The sequence below is a fragment of the Falco punctatus genome, assembly GCF_963210335.1.
Source record: "Falco punctatus genome assembly, chromosome: 1".
Lineage (NCBI taxonomy): Eukaryota > Metazoa > Chordata > Aves > Falconiformes > Falconidae > Falco > Falco punctatus.
The window spans coordinates 20,309,596-20,328,571 of record NC_137580.1 but is presented as its reverse complement, the minus strand read 5'-3'; the positions used below and the strand labels follow the sequence as shown (position 1 = coordinate 20,328,571).

Sequence of the window (18,976 nt, the reverse complement as noted above, 5' to 3'; positions counted from 1 at the left end):
GGAATAATCAGAAGGGAAAAATGTCATGTTTTTCGTTGATTGCTGGGCAAATAAACTGAAGAAGTTTAAAGCCCGTGGAAAATTAAAGTAACCAATATCTGACTACCGTTATTGAAGTGTTTATTCTAGAGCTCCAACAAGGATTAGCAGAGAGGTTACAGTTTCTCTTCTGCGACTATTTCAAATCTTTAATATTGTTCAATAGAATCAGATAGAAAATTCATGCAAGTCTGTCCAGTGAGAAACAGAAGCTGGAAAAAGCTACAGTATTCATGCAGCATTGTGTAATGGCACAAGGACAGCAGGCACAGCAGTCTGGACAGGAATTTGAAGAACACCTAGTGACAGCGCTGCCACTCTACCCTCCGTACAATCAAATCCAAATTTTCTTTAAGAAGTTACAATTTCTGTAGACTTGCATCTGCTTTTTAGACAACGAAACCCGTCCTTAGCCTAGTCAAAAGACAAATCAGTTTGGAAATGACTGATTTAATGTTTCTGCTGGGAAGATGTCTCCCCTGATGCTTGCTTTTCCCTTCAAACTAGAGAAAACCGAGATTTACGTTCAATGCCGTTCTGACTCCAGAATCTAGGACATGAAAATCAGTGTGGAGTTCCTAACTGTGTAGTTATGAATAAAACAATTTTGGAAATTGCAGTGAAGACTGACAGGATTCCAAAAATAGCAAGCAAGCTATCAGGATCATCAGAGATTGCTAGACCGCACACAGAGCAGACATGTCCATTTCAGTACAGAATGAATGTGAAAGCCCTTTGCCTTTGTCTCTTCCAGCGCCTTTTGTCTATCTTTTTTTTTTTTTCTTGAGTGAGACAAAGTTTGTAGAGGAAGGGAATGTCTCTTCATTATCATTATTGGGTTTTGGTCTACAAATAGGATTTATTTATTCTCTCAGAAGTGCTTACTGTAAAATAGTACAAACCAGCTAATAACAATTCTCTGTAACCAAACTGAAGAAACACGTTAATTTAAAATGAACAGAAACATTTTGGTTTCTTCAAGAATATAAAACCAAAACCTAAAAAGGTATTTTGGAAAAATTACTAATCAATACCTTTCTTATTTTGGGGATCATCTAGCCCTCCAGTATTTGCAATAAATAATTACTATGATTTCGTAAAAATTATTATGTCTCTTAAGTGGAAGGTTGAAACATTGTTCAAAAGCACCGAAATGAGCATTCGAATCTTTTATTTCCCAAAAATGTTCTGTTGTTTGTCTGAAGCTGTACTCAGCTCTGTGTTCAAACTGAAAACATTTCCTGGTAAATGTTATAAGGAAGCGTCCTGAAACAGGGTTGTTCCTTTTCTTCTCCACCTTTTCGACTTGCTTGTGTCATAAGCATTAACTTTATAAAAAGGCATAATCATATATGTGCCTTATTTGAGATACTGCCATTGGGAACACCCACCTGATCACTTCCAGAGGATTTAACTGAAACTGGGGACATAACAACATGACAACAATTTCACAAAGCAAGCCCTTAAAGCCAGAAGTCTTCAGCAGAAATATTCGGATTTTACTAGGAGTACCACAGAATGATGAACATCCTACTGACACGACAATCAGAACAATGCATTATAGACTTTGTTTAGCCAGAAAATTCTTAATGAAGAAACAAACAGCAAAATGTACCTGAAGTTTACCAGATTTTAAAGCAGCAAACATGCACTGCGCTGTATTAAAGGCATGTCTCCAATTGTGATAAGCAACATTTTTCCGATAATTTTTCTTTACACTTAAAATCCATCTGCAGAGAACCTTCAAGAAACAGCATCATAAAGTTAACGGTAAATGTATTAGAAATCTATTATTTTTATGAAAACAAATATTTCTCTAATCCCACTTGAAAACTGTCTCTTACAGAAAAAATATCTCCTTTTAACTAAAGTAACTTCAAATATAACATACTTGTAACTATGAACATAGATAAGAATAGGCTTACAGTTACTCATTGAGTATGCAGTAGTTGTGGGTTTGGGTTTTTATTACTAAGGGCCTAATGTTAGTGTCAGGTGCCCTGCTGTTAACTCAGAAACTGAATTATGCTGAGATAACTGGGAGAAAAAAAATCCTTGTTTTTAACAACATACTTGATCGAGAAAATTTATTTTTTTAATTACAGATTTCTCTTAAGACCTGTTTTAATAATGAACATGCAGCTTTTCTCTCATAGCAGCTTGTCAAAAGACAAGCAGAATTGGACTTTGGAAAGCAAGTGAGTATGAAGAAAGACAGCGATTACTGTATTGCTGGGTAGTATTTTTTTATGCAGGAAGAAAGTATATCCTGGAAGTTTTACACAGCAGTACTACAAGTTGTGGGTTATACTTCAATTCTAATGAAGTAAAAGATATGAAGGTCAGATAGTAATTTGATGTATACTAGAACAGGTCCCTTGGTTTAAATTGTTGCAGCATACTGCTCTATGTTAAATGCTGCCTGAGCATCTAGGCTTTGGTTCATTCGAGAAAATGTTTAGTGTTCTTAGTGAAGGATGTTGTACTGACAGAAATGAAAATACCATATCATTCACCCACATAACAATTCCACACAGATAAAGGCAGCAGTATTCTCTGCCTTTCCACTGTTAAAAAAGGAAGGCTAGGCTACTGCCAGTTTTGTAGGATGTAAAGCTGAAAGCATAGCTTCAAAGCTGTCAACATCCTCTTGCTTCTAGTGACGTGTCATCATTATGCATCTATTGTTGTGGTGTTATTTTGGTTTTGCAAATCCATTACAATTGCTCCACTAGGAACTAGGAGCCCACTCATTACTGGGCTACCCGACTCCCTCTCTTCTGATGGGACATATCCCTTAAGGAAGTACAAGTTCTTGGCCTTACAACAAAGGTGAAACTAAGGACTGGGATATTCAAGAGATCAAACTAGGTAATACAGTACTTCTTTCAGCCCTGAAACACTGCTAATCTAAATTGGTCTATAAACTGGTGATCTAGGAAATGAGAACCTGTTTTCTTTTACCTATTTGCTTGCCTATGAAGCCCTCTGAATTAATTTTGCAGTTTGATACTGAGCTTTGGAAGTTTTGTTGAAAAATACATAAAGCAGAAATAAAGTATTTAAAACCGAAGGTTTTTACAAACAGAAATTGTGTGAATTGACTGGAATAGGCCTAGAAGATGATCTAGTCAACCTCTAGGACCAGGAGTAAAATAAGAATACCTGTCTAGATCACCTCTGACAGATGCATATCTACAACTAGATCTACTGGTAGAGACCTTCAGGGAAGTTTCCACAGCCCACCTAAGTAATCTGTTCCACTCTACTACCTCCATAACTACAAAGTTCCCCTAATCTCTAATCTTTTGTGGGGGAAAGACTAAACTAATTACTTTTACTACCTTATATGGACATAGACAACAATATTATGGTCCTCTTTATAACAGACTTTCACTTAACTGAAAAGCTGCTATCATCTCCCTCCTCGATGTTCTGTTTTCTGGAGAAAACAAGATTAATTCATTCAAACTTTGCTCAAGTCTCCTAAATTGTTATTTTTTTAAAATTCATTTGTATCTTTGTGTGTCGCTTCAGATATGAGCTACAATATAATTACTCCATGGGCCTTAAATACCACTGTCAGTAAGGAATGAAATTTGCCCCTTTTTGCTACTAAGGCACATTATTGACTTTTACACAGTTTCTGACACTAGTAGCTGTGACCTGGTTTTCTCTGTTACCACGAACTATTCTTTTGTTTACCATTTTTAATTTATGCACTTGACTGTTAGTAAAATATTAGTAAAACCTTCAGTAGAACCAAACTTGGGACAAACCCCAGTACTGCCCACTTTATATGCCTTCCTAGTTCGCTAACTACTCTTCAATACAGATTTCCAATCATATTTACGGTTGGCTCATTTCACTGTTCTCCCAATTTTCTAATAATTAAGTTGTCTTTTTATGTGAAGCAGCATTTGACAGCATTCATACCTCATGTTTCATCTGGAAATTTTGCACCAGGTTGAGGTCTGTGAACATCCGAATTGTACACAGCGTTGTTTCATAATCTGATAGCTCAAAATCACTGAAGTTGAAGTCAGTTAGGTTGAGAGATTGTGCAGATGGTACCACGGCAGCCTAGAGAAGAATAGAAGAACACAACTTAGCACTAGGAAAGAGAAAGCTAATATGAATACCTGCTTTTTCAACAGAGAAGTAGTGAGATACTAAATTGTGCCTTCACGTTGTACTGAAATCTGATGATTACTTCTTATTTATCTGTCGTTAGCCTTTCTTGTTTAACATTACCTTATTTGCTTAGGTTTAACTCACTTTTCCATAGGTAAGAGAATCAGGAAGGGACTACCTGGCCAGTCTGTTACCTAAATCACCTAAAGCAAATTGTAACCAAGAGTATGTATGAAATTGGGAGACTGAGGAAATAAGGCAGAGGAGCTGTATGTTTGCTTTTGTGGACAGGCAGACATCAAAATCTGTAACTGTTGACAATTTTCTAAAAATCCTAAGGGAAGAGATGTCAGTAGAACAGAATTCCTAACAGAATCCACATTCAGTGCTGAAGTAGAACATCTACAGCCCGAGTTTTCTCAGGGCTAGAAACCTAAAAAAATCAGGGTTCACCTGTGATCAGTAACCTTTAAAAACTTTGGACAATGTTTTTGGTGTAATAGAGTACAATCACAAACTTTCAACGTGAAATTTGAAATTATCAAGTAGACAAAACCCCCAACTCTATACTTTTAAAATCTGTAACTTTTATTATCAGTAATATCTCCATTCATTACATGTATTACAACTCTATGTATCACAAATCTACTTTTTCTAGTTATAAAATTCAGAGTATAGGTATTGGTTGCCCTTCAAAATACAGATGTTAAGGTGGTAACAAAATAAACGGAGCAAGCCTTACACTATGGAACAAAAATTAGTAGGAGTTTTTTCAGTAAAATAGAAGGTGGAGTTCTCAGTGCTACTTCTTTACAGTTGTTTCACCTCATATATACGAGTGTGCTTAAAATAAAATCAGGTAAAACTGAAATGGTGAAGGAAATTAACAAATCCATGTGTGTGTCTTCCTCTTTGTAATTCTAGGGGAAAACGTTTGTCCAGCATGGGGAACATGGGGAACTGTGTCCTAGAAGACTGACACTGAAAAGGACGCATGTGTCATGATCTACAGTACTATTACATGTAGCATGCAGATCAGCTCTCCTCATAACTGCCTACCAGTCTCTGTTCCGTGTAAGTTTGCTTTTATCTTTCCTGTCTGTCAGAATTGGAAAATCATGGAAAAATCACAAAAAATAGCATTTACACAGGAAAAAAAATCCAGCATTCTTACACATTTTTGTACCATTAATTTTGTGTTCCTCGGTTTGGATTCATGTGGTATTTCACCTATGAGCATATGAAGGAACCACCAGGTCTGTATGTTCAGTGGAAAATAATGCAACCATTCAGGAACTCTAATGACATCCTTTGAAAAACTGCAACTTTCTGGTATTTTATGAGGAAAGGGATGGAAGGACACCGTAGGAGTTCAACTGAACACCTCATGCCTGTGTTCTGACTTTGTTTATAATTTATCTTTCCCTTCCTTGATCTCTTGCCTTTGACATCCACAACAATAAGTTTCATTTCAGCTGAGGCATAAAAAGTGCACTCTGTAGCTATTCAAGTGTTATTTAAGTGGATTAGATATTTCCTGTTTTACTTACGAAAGCCAGCAGAGCTATGTGCCCCCCATTTTGCAGCATGAAAGTTCATCAGCTATTTTAATTTCAAGTTATTCAGTTATGGTCAGCTTCTGTAAGCACTGACCAAACTATAACCTCTCGCTCCATTTCTTCACCTCAGGAATATTATAAAGAGCATGAAATAGTCAAGAAGAAAATGTGCTAACTCACTCCTCTCTTTGCATAACGGTCAGTTTTTAATTACTATTGCTCACTATAGGCATTGTATTCATAGTAATTACTAGTGAATAATTAATTAGTGACTCCGTTATCTGGTTAAGTATAGAAAATAATTTTGAAAACTTGTCTTCCATTGTGATTGAAAAACCTATAGGTAAAGCTTATAACTTCATTCCATACACCATGGCACTACCTTCAATGAAAGCCTCAAGCACAAGAACAGTGTATTCTCACATGCAGGAAGCCAGGTGAGCATGGTGAAAGGCCAGCATGGATGAACAGGGAATTCCTGAGTGAGCTCAAATGAAAAAATGAAGTACACAGAAGGAGGAATGGGGGTGGACTACCTGGGAAGACTACAGAGACGTTACCAAACTGTGCAGGGATAAAGATGGGAAAACCAAAGCTCAGCTTGACTTGGAACTAATGAGGGGTGGGAAGGGCCACAAAAATGATTTGTATAAATATACTGGCAGCAAAAGGAAGGCTAAGGAAAATGTGGGACCACTGTGGAAACTGAGTGGCAACTATAAACGGTTTTGCTTTGTTTCGTCTGCTTTGTATGATGAAACACAGGTTGCAGACAGTATCCAGGCTCAAAGGAGGTAACTAATGCAATATGACGTTCCGTAGTATGTGGAAATGACGATGAAAGTGAAAAATTTGACTACAGCCCATTACACAAGGCACATAACCAATGAATAGAATAGAATAGAGTACGGAGTAGAATAGTTCCAGTTGGAAGGGACTCACAACGATCATCTAGTCCAACTGCCTGATGAAGCATCTATTTTCTGTGCTGTCAGATTATTTAGAAGCAAAACAAAGCAAATCACAAAAAGGTACATCCAGTAACATGATTTTAATCTGTTTTGGCTGGCTTCATACAATGATATGAGCAGAAACTAGAAATTAATAAAAATCTGAAGCCAAGTAAATTGCCATTCATCAGCTGATCCTCAGTAGTGGAACAAAAGTTATAATATGACATGTGTTAGCTTTAGCCACCACAGAGGGTCCAGTTTATAGACACTGACTTGCTACACCACTGCAATTTAGGCACCTGGATTGCATCTCCACACATAACATTACAAGCCTGGAATCAACTATGAGTAACGTCAGCTGTCACTTCAGGCAAGGTGGTTATCTTAGTTAGCTGTTCCACATGCTGATTTCAAAACTGAAGTCTTTCTGTGATGTGTTAATGGAAAGATAGTCAACACAAAGGTATCCCAGTAACGTGGTAAGGGTTATTCTTAATTAGGGGAAAATACTAGCACAACTACCTCAGGTAAGTTTTTGGAAAGTCTTTGTCAGCACACTGAAAAAGAAAAAAACCTTCCCTACCCCCTGCTAACAGTTTAAGTTAGATTGCAAGGAAAACATCGTCTGCAAAACAAAGGAACTGCCGCTTTTAAATATATCCCTGAATCAGTACTTAAAATAATCACTTGCTCTAAAATGCTTTCTAGAATCACCTGTCTCTCCCACAACTAAGATAAGCTAAGTAAGTTAGCTTTCTCAGTTTGGGTAGCAGGTACACCCTTTGTCACTATTTGTCGAGCACTTAGGTTAAGACTAGGAACAGGAGTGCTGATGTCTTTAACATGAACAACTTGATCTTGCAACTCACTTGGCCCTGTGTCTTTTCAAGTACTGCTGCCTTCATCAATGCACAGAAACAGCAAATAGTTTCAGAAAAGAAATGACAGAGGTTGATAGTTGCAAAATTTAATTGTATTCTATTTTGAGAATACAGAGGCAAAGGAAAATGGCAGCAATGATCCTGTATCTCAAAGGGTACACGCTAACAGCAGATACTTAAAGAGCAAGATTTGTCTCTCTTCCTTGTTTTAGGAATAAGGTTTTAATTGATTCAATTTAAAGACTGCAGTGCAGGAGTATTAACCATGTCACTCTAACATGTGGATTTTTAGGGTAACGGTCTGCAATCATGTCTCATCATAGGGTCCTTGAGGAGAAAACCAAGGTTATCGGCAGTAGGTTGAAATTCTGCGCGTAAGGCTTTGCTCCTCCAGTCTAAACCTTTCAGGAGTTCACAAATTAGATCTACTTGAAGGTACAGTTTTAAGTTGGAGAAACCACTTGCTGATAATTCTGTTGTTGCAAATTTTACTTGCAACATACCGTACTGATTTCTGTTGCCAATGCCATGTCTCACTAATAAATTATACATTAACTGTAATGATTCAAAGATAGTACAAGTATCAATTCCAATATCATGTTATAAAGCTGAAGTCCTGTATCTGTTTTCATATACCATTGATTCTGCTGAGTAACTCTGTGACAGCATGTGTCCTAGCTAGGGGAAAAGACTAAATTTCACGTTGTGTTCAGTTACAAAACAGAAAGAACTACTTTTTTTTTTTTTTTTTTTGTACTACAAAGTTGTACATCTGAAAAGACAAGAGCTTCTTTAAATTTTGAGAGAAGAAGAATGTAAACTTTAAAGGGCTAATGAGTACTCTATCCTCAAAGGTCAAGAGTGACTTCCAAAACTAGACTGAGTTCTGCAATGCCCACTGAAATACTTCAGGATAACTTCTGCCTCAAACCTTTGTGAATTTATGGCCTTCATTGCTCCTAAACCCAATGGGAACTGCCATTAATACAGGTTCTGTCTCTCAGTTAGGGAAGATGTATGTTTTGTGGCCATCACTCATGAAGCTGGCTACTGGACTCCAGCTGAATTTTAATGGAATGATTTTGGCCTCAGAGAGTTGCAATTTGCAATTAACTGGGGAAAAAAACCCACCACTTTTTTCCCCCCACTGTGTTTCTTCCTATTTTTCGTATGTTTTGAATTGTTATATACTCCTAAGTTTTGGAGAAAAAAGTATTTTAACGTTTTTTCTTTCTTTTTACATTAATTTTGATTTTTCAAGCACAAAGCTGTTTGAGATCCACTTTAAGAAGAACCTAAATTGCCTTGCTGTGTGAGGCTACCGTTATGGTCAGCTGCAGAACAAATCCAAAATTAACATCCTGTTCTCCATACCCTGCTCTGGAAAATAGGTATTTTTTGGCAAGGTCTTTTCTATCAGGGTCTTGTACTCTAGGGCAAATTCTTATTCCTGTTCAGACAGCACAAACTGGCCAATCCCTTCCTGGTTCCTGAGAAGAGAAAGTGAATGGAATGGGATATGCCACTGCTAGTCCTCTTTTTGTGGATTTGAGACGATTACATTAATTTTTATTTGAATCCCTTTGACCTTCTGCAGAGACGTATATACACCATCATGCACTGGCATGCTCAGGAGAGCTTATCCTATCCAGAACTATTATCAGAAGAAGGTTTCTTGACTTTGTTGCTAAGCAGGAAGAATCCCAACAATCATTAAAGGAAGTAGAAAGTCTTTAAGATATTGAAGACAATTTTTAGAAGTGTTTCTCTTGGTTGTTATTCAAATTGAGAAAGGTTACAGAACATATTTTTTCCATAGCAAAGAATAAGTCAGCTTGTATGTTCCTATTTTACATTCTGTGTAAGCTCATGCATGTGACTGAATGCCAGGCTCAACCTACGTCCAGAATAAACCTCTCCTGTAGTCCGTAAAAGCTGTGTGCAAGGCTTAAGGCTAAATATGGGCTGAGGTTTTATTCTTAAACACATTTTAAACCAAGTAATTTCTCAATTTAATAAACTTTCCTTTAGATTTGTAATGTTTTGACTCAGCTTTAACCATCTGGCTATCATGGACATCCGTGAGGTGAGCAAGCAATGAAGTAAAGACATACATAAGCTCGGGTTACTGGGAAGTCAGGGACTGAGTGGTAGTCTAAGACATAGCTAAGGCACATGCAGAACCAGATGCAAAAATATGGGTCATATACTGAAACAGCTGAATAGCAGACTGGAGACCATATACACAGTAGTAGGTAGTAAAATCTTTTAACATGAAGAGACTCCACAAAGCAAGAAGTATTTCTGAGCTACTTTTACCGTAATAGTAACAGCACTTCCATAATGCTTGGCATGTGAGGATCTCAAATCACTTCGCAGTCAGTAAGTGACAGAAAAAAATCAAGAATCAATGTTTTCTTTTGTGCAATACACACCACAAACTTCTAATTTGAAGTTGAAATCTTAAGTTGCTCTCTCCTCTTGAAAAAGTGACAACTATGAAGAAATTAAATCATTGCAATTTACACAGAAAAACAAACTAGAAAAAAGCAGGAGAGAACTACTTTCATGAAAAGCAACACAATTAGAAGGTCTATATGCCAATAGGGAAATTTTGAGTAATCGAAGTGGTGGAATGTGGCACCAATGAAAGAAATTAAACTTTTTAAAGAGAAGAATAATGCCTAAAGAAACAATTTTAGGAATGGTAACTGAATTAGGTATCTTATTCACAAAAGCACAAAGAAGAAACCAAATATCAATGAGGTGGTTAGATCTATACTGCTGTATAAAACCGGACAGGGATCCTAGCAATGAGGCAAAATGCCACAAAGCGATTTGTCCATACGACATAGCACTTGGTCTGTGGTTTTTTTGGGGCTCCATGTGGCACCTTGAAGTTCTAAGACACCCTTATTTTTAGTGCCTGTTTTTATTTTTTTAGCTCAAATTATCTGACCTAATCTGATTGCTCTATTAAAATGCCTCCCTTCACAAGATGAAATGTTTCATCTTGACCAGCAAATACCCACAGCATCACATTGCCATTATTAAATAAATTCTTCTTTGTTACTTTTGAGAGGTTTTGGGGTTGGTTTGTTTTTTACATTAAGCCCGCATGTTTTAGTCTCCCAGCTTCCTCTGAAATACTTGCTACTTATGAAAGGTCAGGAATACACGGAATAGAAGCTACCTCAAATCACCAGGTAGGCAAAGTTCCTTTCCGCCAAATACAATCAATTTAAACCAACAGTTGCACAGACTCATCTATAACAGCTTGCTCAGCATATTAACTATCATTCTACTTATCACAGATTTTTTAACATTCAATTAACATTCAACTATCATAGACTTAAGAACCTAATTGCAAAAAATAAATATATGCTGTAGCAAAATTTATGCTTCTCAATTTCCACTAAAGAGTGATGGCTTTATAGCATGAAAATAAGTGTATTTGTTTCATGCCCTGGGATGTGATGTGAGGTTACGTGGTATATCTGAGGGTGTGAAACCCACTCAAATAGTGCTGCAAGACTGTAGGCGAGAGGAAGCCAGATCTGGTGCACTCATCCACACTGCCTCTTGGAGATGGTGTGTGCCAAGTGTTCTGGTACCACGTGCCCTGGTACCGCCTTAGAAGGTCGTGGCTGACATGGGCCACGATTGTGTTAGGAAGCACGTGGACAGTGAAGCGGTAGAAGCGGACACTGGTTCAGTGCTTAGGTTTATTGTCATTCTGTTTATTTAGCAGCGTCCTGGTTTTGGCTTGGATAGAGTAGTTTTCTTCTCAGTAGCTGGTACAATGCTGTGTTTTGGGTTTAGTATGAGAAAGCTGTTGATAACACACTGATGTTTTTACCTGTTGCCAGATAACGTTTACACTAAGTTGAAGGTTTTTCAGTTTCTCAGGCCCTGCCAGTGAGAGGGCTGGAGGGGCACAAGAAACTGGGAGGGGACACAGCCTGGACAGCTGGCCTGAACTAGCCAAAGGGATGTTCCACACCACAGAATGTCATGCCGAGTGTATAAACTGGGGGAGTTGGCTGGAGCTGGACGATTGCTGCTCAGGGACTGGCTGGGCATCAGTCAGCAGAGGGTGAGCAACTGCATTGGTCATCACTTGTCTTTTTCCCTTTTGGATTTTATTCTTTTCTCCCTCTCTCTCCTTCTCATTACAATTGTTGTTGTCATTTATTATGTTATTTTAATTATTAAATCATTCTTATCTCAACCCACCTTTTTCCTTAATCTCCTCCCCATCGCTCTGAGGTGGTGGGGGGAGTGAGCGAACAGCTATGTGGTACTTAGTTGCCAGCTGGGGTTAAACCACGACAAGCAGTAAAGATGTAAACACAGAGATTACAGCACAAGCCCTGAAGAGGAACCATAGGAGATGTGTTGCTTGCTGGTCTTGTCAGTGCCTCTTCATTGATGAGCAACAGTGTGGTAGGACTGAGGTTCAAAATCTGTGAGACATTAACCATTCTAGAGCTATCCTTAGTCTTGTGCCCTACTTGTCCAGTCCAGTCCCATACTACCCAGCTTGTGGTCTCCTATGTCCACCTTCCTCTCCATCCCTCTAATATTTTTTGTGCATCAGGGGTGATGCTATTCCCCCAGAACATCTGCTCTAACAGAGAAAACTCGAGAGACTAAGCACAGTCTGTGCTTTGAACTACACTTGAAATCATAGCTGTAGTTACTCCTTAGGCAGTGGTTTCTAAACTCAGAATTAAACATGAGCAGAACACTGCACAGAAAAGTAGCCACAAAAAAAAAATATCCTTGCATTAAGAATTAAATACAGTATTTCTGTGTAAGGCCCATAAAGCTGCACCCATACCTGGGATGCTTGAAAGGTACCAAAGATACACAACATTCAGACTTAGCTGCAGAAAGAAAAGTTCTCAACATTTTGCTTCTGAAATACTTAATCATTATGAATTCTGGTTCTCCTGTAATTGCAAGTCTCTGGCCAACCTGTATCTCACTGCAGGCACTGTAACATTTCCTTTTTTATGTGACGTATTGATTCAACTCAGGAACTGATCCGCTTAAGGTTCACTATGGTTTTGATTTCTGGAAGATCTGCTTCTGCATGTTTAGGCATCGCATCTGTGTAACAGACTGCCCTTTGTTGTTCCATTAATGGAGTATTTCTAAAGTAATAGTAAAAAATTCAATTACCGCTGTTACCTGCAGCTCCCTCGTTTCCTCCTCAGCAGCAGAAGCATGGTATGAGAGAACCTACAGAAAGAGAAAAGCAACCCTTATTACAAACAAAAGAGCAATGTGATAAAAAGGTATTTTTCCTAGAGCAGAATTCTCAGCTTGCAGCTGCACTGCACTGCATTACATTTGCTGATAAAATCTAGTGTCCACACAGGGCCCACGCTGGTTTTAAGGGAGCACTCTGAAAGCATACAGGGAGGTATCTGCAGCTTTCAGAAATCTCCCACAGCACAGAATCTTCTTGAGATAATTAGGCCAAGAAAATGTAAATAGTTTCTATAAAAGAGCAAAGAACTCTGCTTTTCTCTTTGGAAAGTTTTCATGCCCCACTTTCAAAGACAAATAACAAATGAAACAGCTATAATTATGAGCCTGACATTGTTGCCATAATAATCCTTTCAGGAGTTTCTTCAGAAGGAAAGTTTTGCCCTAACTGAAACTTGGCAAAAAAGTCTGAAAGACAATATGTTTGTTTTAAATTAACAAAATAAACTCATATTTTCTAGCTGTTGAGAACACAGGACATGGAAATGTTATGGATTTTTTTTAGCAACATGAGACTGACTTTTTTTCTAAAGAAGCCATCTTATATACGAATCTATAATCTGTCAGGTCTTCCTATATTATCTATGAAGTGTTACAGTAGGAGACAGAATTGCTAATCTGCCATATAAAACTGCTCTTTTTTGTAAAGCACTGAGATTATTTTGACACTAATTTTACCACAGTTTTATTTAACACGACTTAATACAGGTTTATTGGAGAGTTGTAACGTTTCTTTTAGAGGCCGCAGGGCACATATTCCCCATTTTAGGAATTCTGCAAACACTCTGTTTACATAATGAATGTTAGGAGATCCAAAGTCTACAAATTTTTCACTTTCAGCTTCAAGTTATCACCTCTGAGTAATTCAGCTTCTCAGACTAAAGCCCTCTTTAGCTATTAAACTTAACAGTAACCAATTCAAAGGCTGAGACCAGACGATGCTCATCTTGATATGGTTTGTTGGGAGTCTGAGGAAATCGCTGAAAATCTACAATAATGCTGTTGTAACTCCACAAACCAGTTTGTCTAAAGGACTGAGCCAAAATCATCACAGAAAACCTCTGACAAGAAAAGGAAGCCCCTAATCCCCCAAACCATTTCCTCTTCCTACGCAACAGAACAAACCTGCTATGTTGCCAGTGTGTTGCCTCATGTGGAGGAAAAGATGCGTTCAGCTCACCACTGAATCTCATGAGTAAAGTTAAAATACAATACCAAATAAAATAGTCTGCTGGCAGATATGGAAAGGAGCAGAAAATTCCTCTGCAACTCAACAGGCCAAATGCTGTTCTCCTGGGGGAGAACAGTTTCTGTTCAGTATCCATGTGAGTATTGCAATGTGTAAAACAGACAGGGTTCTGGAGAAACTTAGGATCTTGTTTGGGCTAATTAAGGACCACCTAGATTTTGAGCTCACCTCTAATGTCACCATCTGTTTGGCCATGGCTCTTTCTACAGCTTCATACATCTGTGTATTCTGGATGCCCAAGCCACAAAAGATGACGAATGCTTCCAGGAACTGTTCATCATTTCTGTTGAAAGCCTTGATTTTGCCCGAGTTTTCTTCCATCTTATTCACAAGCTGGCAAACCCCTATGCCAGGATACAGAAATTAAAACAAGTAATACAGAGAACTGCCAACGTATCACCTATTGTATGGAACAGCCAGAGAAAAATTAAGTCTAGAACAGTTTAGCCTACAGTGTAAACCACCAACGTACATCAAAGTGACACACGGGAGTGCTGTAGGATTTTCCCCAACTTTTTTTAGAGTAGTTTCACTGTATTATAGAATAAATGTTAACAGGTTATGTATTACTTAGTAGACTCAAAATTATTTATTAGGATTTGTAAAGTAAAAATCTAGGGCTTTACAGACTTGATTATCTTGTGAAATTCTAGGGTCGCTTTCATCCTAACTTTTATTATTAATAGTATTCTAGATTGACTTAATCCCTAAAGACAATTTGTCCTTTGGAGGCTAATTAAATTTTTGTAACCACACCAAAAGAACATTTAGGAAAGTCAGAATGGTGGTACACAGAGTTTTCACTTCCTTATTTGAGTCAGTACTGGAAATTTTTTAAAATAAATGAACTACACAGAGAATACCCAGGTTGAGGCTCAAAACTTAAGTATACTCACTTTTTCCATGCTTGAGTTACAGCCTGCCCCAAAGACTACTGAACTCACCGAAAAGCATCTTACCAAATTCAGCTTGTTAGGTTCAAACTTGTTGTTGATATTTGTGTCCATGTATTCTGCGTTAAGAATTTCTGGACTTTGCTGTGCCATTGAAAGGTCTGACAGGTAACTTCTACCAAACCTTGCTGCAGCTTAAATCCCTGACACCATTTGAAGCAGCAAGAAACTCACACATACACCTCACTTTGGTTTTACCTAGTGGATGGAATTTTCTGCTAAGAAATCAGAATATTATTTAAAGCAGCTGCATTTTAAGTATACATCGTCTTTGGCCAAAACTGCTTTGGGGGTGATTATTGTCTTAAGCGAGTCCAAATGCTTTCTCACTCTCATGAATTAGAGTACTAATACTTTCAAACATAAAAACTAGTGTTTTCCTGGCTAAGTGCGAATAATTATCCCATTGAAATTAATAGTTGCAAAATAAAAATTCCGGAAAAAAATTACTAACTGGAAAAGTCTTCATTTTCTATAATTTGCTATTGCATACCTGTTTTTGTACTTTATGTATTTTATGAAGAACATTTTGCAGCAGAAAGACTAAAATATTAAATATGTATATAGCAAAAGAGGAGATAACTATTTAGCATGGTGTTTCCAGAACATTCTTAATTTTTAGGTTTTCTTGCATCAGTAGAGCTAATCCTAACTTACACAGGATATATGAACAGAATCTGAATGCCTTACACACTTTACCACCATAAGGTCAGGGAGGCCAGATACGCTCTTTGCTTATTGGTAGGAAAGAAATTATAATGAATACTATTTTACAGTGAACCAACTGAATATAGTCAGCAGCTACTGTAAGGTCTTGTCAGTGCTAATATTTTTTAATAGGATAGTATTTCCAGGATTTTCTTACTCCATATTTACAAACTAAACAAGCTCATTGAGGTTTTTAAATAAAAGGAAGAAAGGTCTTTGAGGGAGCAAGTGTGTATCTTCCCTGTTACAGTACGTAGAAAAGCCAGGGAAAAGAACGTAACACACACATACCAACTGTGGTTGTTGAAGAACATTGGCATTGCATGTAGAAGTTTTAATGTCTGCTGACAATGTAACACTGTCCTGTTTCCAAATGACATTTTGTTGCGGGAACTTATTTTAGTATGAGAGTCTCCTCTAAAGAGATCAGTCACAATATTCTAACTGTAGCTTTAAACTGTTGTGGCAGGGGTTGTGGTATCTGAATATTGCAAACAAGATTCTGAACCTTAATGGAATGAGATTATTAGATACTAGAATGATAGTAAAAATATATTATCCTAGCAAATATGGGTTCACTAAGAACAAGATTAACTTTCCATGGGAAAAAGAAACTGACTTACAAAACTCTGTAAGAAAGTCTCATGAAACTCACTTGATCTCTGTTTAGTACTGTTTATGACAGTGTAATTGTTTCCATAGCAACTGTGATGTATGTAATGAACACAAGAGTAAGACTCAACAGTGATTAAGCCACAAAAGCAAAGGAATTCTTAAAAGACAGCATTTGGATGCACGTAAATGTCTCTTTAAAAAGAGAACTGCTGTAAATATATGATATAGTATTTAAGACACTTTAACCTCTTTCAAAAGCTTCCCAAAGCATTAGGTGGTCCATACAGGAACTCAAAAGTCTTTTATTGTGACGTAGTTATAAAACTACAGAAAGATTCCATAAAGCTTTCACCACATACTTGAAAAATGCACCAGTCAGGAGAATAAAAAAGTTTTTTCACCTGTCTTGCGAGTAAGATTTGCTTGGTTTTGCTGTGGACAGTTTTTCCCACCCCACACCCATCTACACAGCCCGCTTCCTAAAATCTGGGTTTGGGTATGCTAATCTTAAAAATAAAAAAGTAGACTTATAATAATAGTCTTACATAGTATATAGTATGCTAAAGGATCTTCTGGGTATTGTCTCAAAGGCAACTTCTTGACCTTACTCTATTAAAGATCTGAACATTAGGCTGGCTGTGAAACTTTAGAAGACTTCAAAGAACATTTCCCAGTGAGAATTACTCAAGATTTGAAAACCCCACCTAAACAGGCGGCCTGACTGAAACTCTCAGTTTGAACTTCCACAGAAAATAACAACAGAAAAAACCCTCTATGAGATCAGATGGAACTGTTTTATCAGTAGCTAACAGCATAGTGAAATACCTAGAACTAAAGCAGTTACCAATCTTCATCTTGGTCTTCTAGGGTCTGCCAGAATATTTAAAATAAAGTAATAAAAGAACTCATTAAAGAAGGTGATATCAAAAGAAATTTCAAAGAACTCTATTAGGTAAAGACAATGCTTCTCTTTCTGCTTCAGGAGTTAAAAAACAATATCTGTCTTCATGGAAAAGGGACCTCACATTTACTATATACATTGGGTTATGCAGTTTTGCTGTAATTCTCAAGGAAAATTATTTGAAGATCACTAAAAAACACATTCTTGGAATTCTTAATATTTACTTGCCAAATTTTGTAAAGCTGAGGAAGCTGGATTCGTGCTGCTATCTAGGAATCTATATCTTTTATGATCTGTTTCCTTGTGGAACTTACTGATGCCAGGAAAGCAGGCTGACACTCATTCTGCTCTTCACAGGATAGGGAAGTCCTAGTAATTTCCAAAAGCATCATCATCCCTTTATTTAAGGTGAATCTGAAACTCATTGAAAGACTTAAAGCTCATTAAGCTTATTCCCTGACCAGATCCTCAAAACTATTCAGGTATATACTCATCTTTGACGACCAAGACCAGGGTCACCTAAATATTTTTAGGGAACTAGTGGTAACTAGGCTTCTAAGTTTCCATAAGCATCTGGGCCTCTGTGGACTTAAGTGATGTCAAATTACTTCTGAAAATGTCACCCTAGAAATCAGTGGTACTATAGCCGCTCTTCAAAAATAGAGGAAAAGCAGTTCTAGAAAAAAGCAAAGGAGCTGCTGCAGACATATTTACACTGGGTAGCTTTAGACACTTAAGACTCTTATGGTAGGACTGTAGGCTCCCTGTGCAATCCACAATAGCACCAAAACTGCACGGCAGCTAGCCTTCTAGTATGAATCTTTCCATAGCTGAGTCTCATTTGAGGAAACTGTCAGTTCAACCTGCCTTTCCACATGCCACTGCTGTTCCCTCAAAGTCCAGCACTACCTACAGCTCAGGCCTGAAAAGCTTCTTTACTGATTTATGTCTTCTCTGCTTTTCACTGCCTTGTAGAAGATCTACACAAGCAAGAGTGGTAACTGACTCTCTGAACAGGAAGCAGTGAAAATCATTTTACTTACAGAAAATTTTGGAATGCAAAGAAGCCATAAAAATGGTGAAGTATCACAAAAGTGTTGTAAATGGCAACTGATTTCATAAGCAATTTACAGTCGAGGCTGCAGTGGACTTACTAATTGAAAACATGATTAATTAAGGATCTTTTCTCCTGGGCTGCAATTCCATGTTGCTGATATTTTACTTTGGAGCACAGAAATATTTCTATGAAATGTATAAAAATATTTTTTGTAGAGATACCTACCTATCACTTTATTCTTTTTCCCATTTTTTATTGGTGTACACAGCAAACTCTTTATGTGTTGACTTACATTTTCTGCATTGTCATTCTGTTAAACAAACAAAAATATACAGTTACAATTTTAAAGACTAATGTTCAAGTGGCTGAAGTGAAAAAGCTGTTGAGATGAGGTCTACAACTATTCTTGGCTTACATACTGCCTCAAAAAGTAACCATGTCTTCAAAGAGTTTGCACAACTCTTTGGCTCGATGGTGTAATAAACACTGTATCTGATACAAGCTTTGGTTAATCACAATACAGGTAACTATGATAATCTTCATTCAGTAGGATTTTACAGTGACTTGTGTAATTGTGCTAAAAATGTGCTAATTTTATAATAGGTTATTTCATTAGAAGGTATCACTTCCACAAAAATGACAACTTTGCA

The 18,976-nt window shown here is 37.4% G+C and overlaps 1 protein-coding gene across 9 annotated transcripts in view; it reads right to left on the bottom strand.

Annotated features, from left to right (window-relative positions):
• PDE5A (phosphodiesterase 5A) overlaps window positions 1–18,976 on the bottom strand; it is a 143,895-nt gene that overhangs the window by 12,969 nt on the left and 111,950 nt on the right. For 7 of the 9 annotated variants that reach the window (XM_080373565.1, XM_080373561.1, XM_080373563.1 and 4 more), the window contains 5 exons: window positions 18,552–18,636; window positions 14,261–14,436; window positions 12,754–12,813; window positions 3,976–4,122; window positions 1,655–1,780 (listed from right to left, as the gene is read on the bottom strand). In XM_080373565.1, coding sequence (XP_080229691.1) covers window positions 1,655–1,780; window positions 3,976–4,122; window positions 12,754–12,813; window positions 14,261–14,436; window positions 18,552–18,636 — 594 coding nt within the window. The remainder of the gene's footprint in view (window positions 1–1,654; window positions 1,781–3,975; window positions 4,123–12,753; window positions 12,814–14,260; window positions 14,437–18,551; window positions 18,637–18,976) is intronic. The other 2 variants (XM_080373562.1, XM_080373564.1) reach the window with 1 other exon arrangement.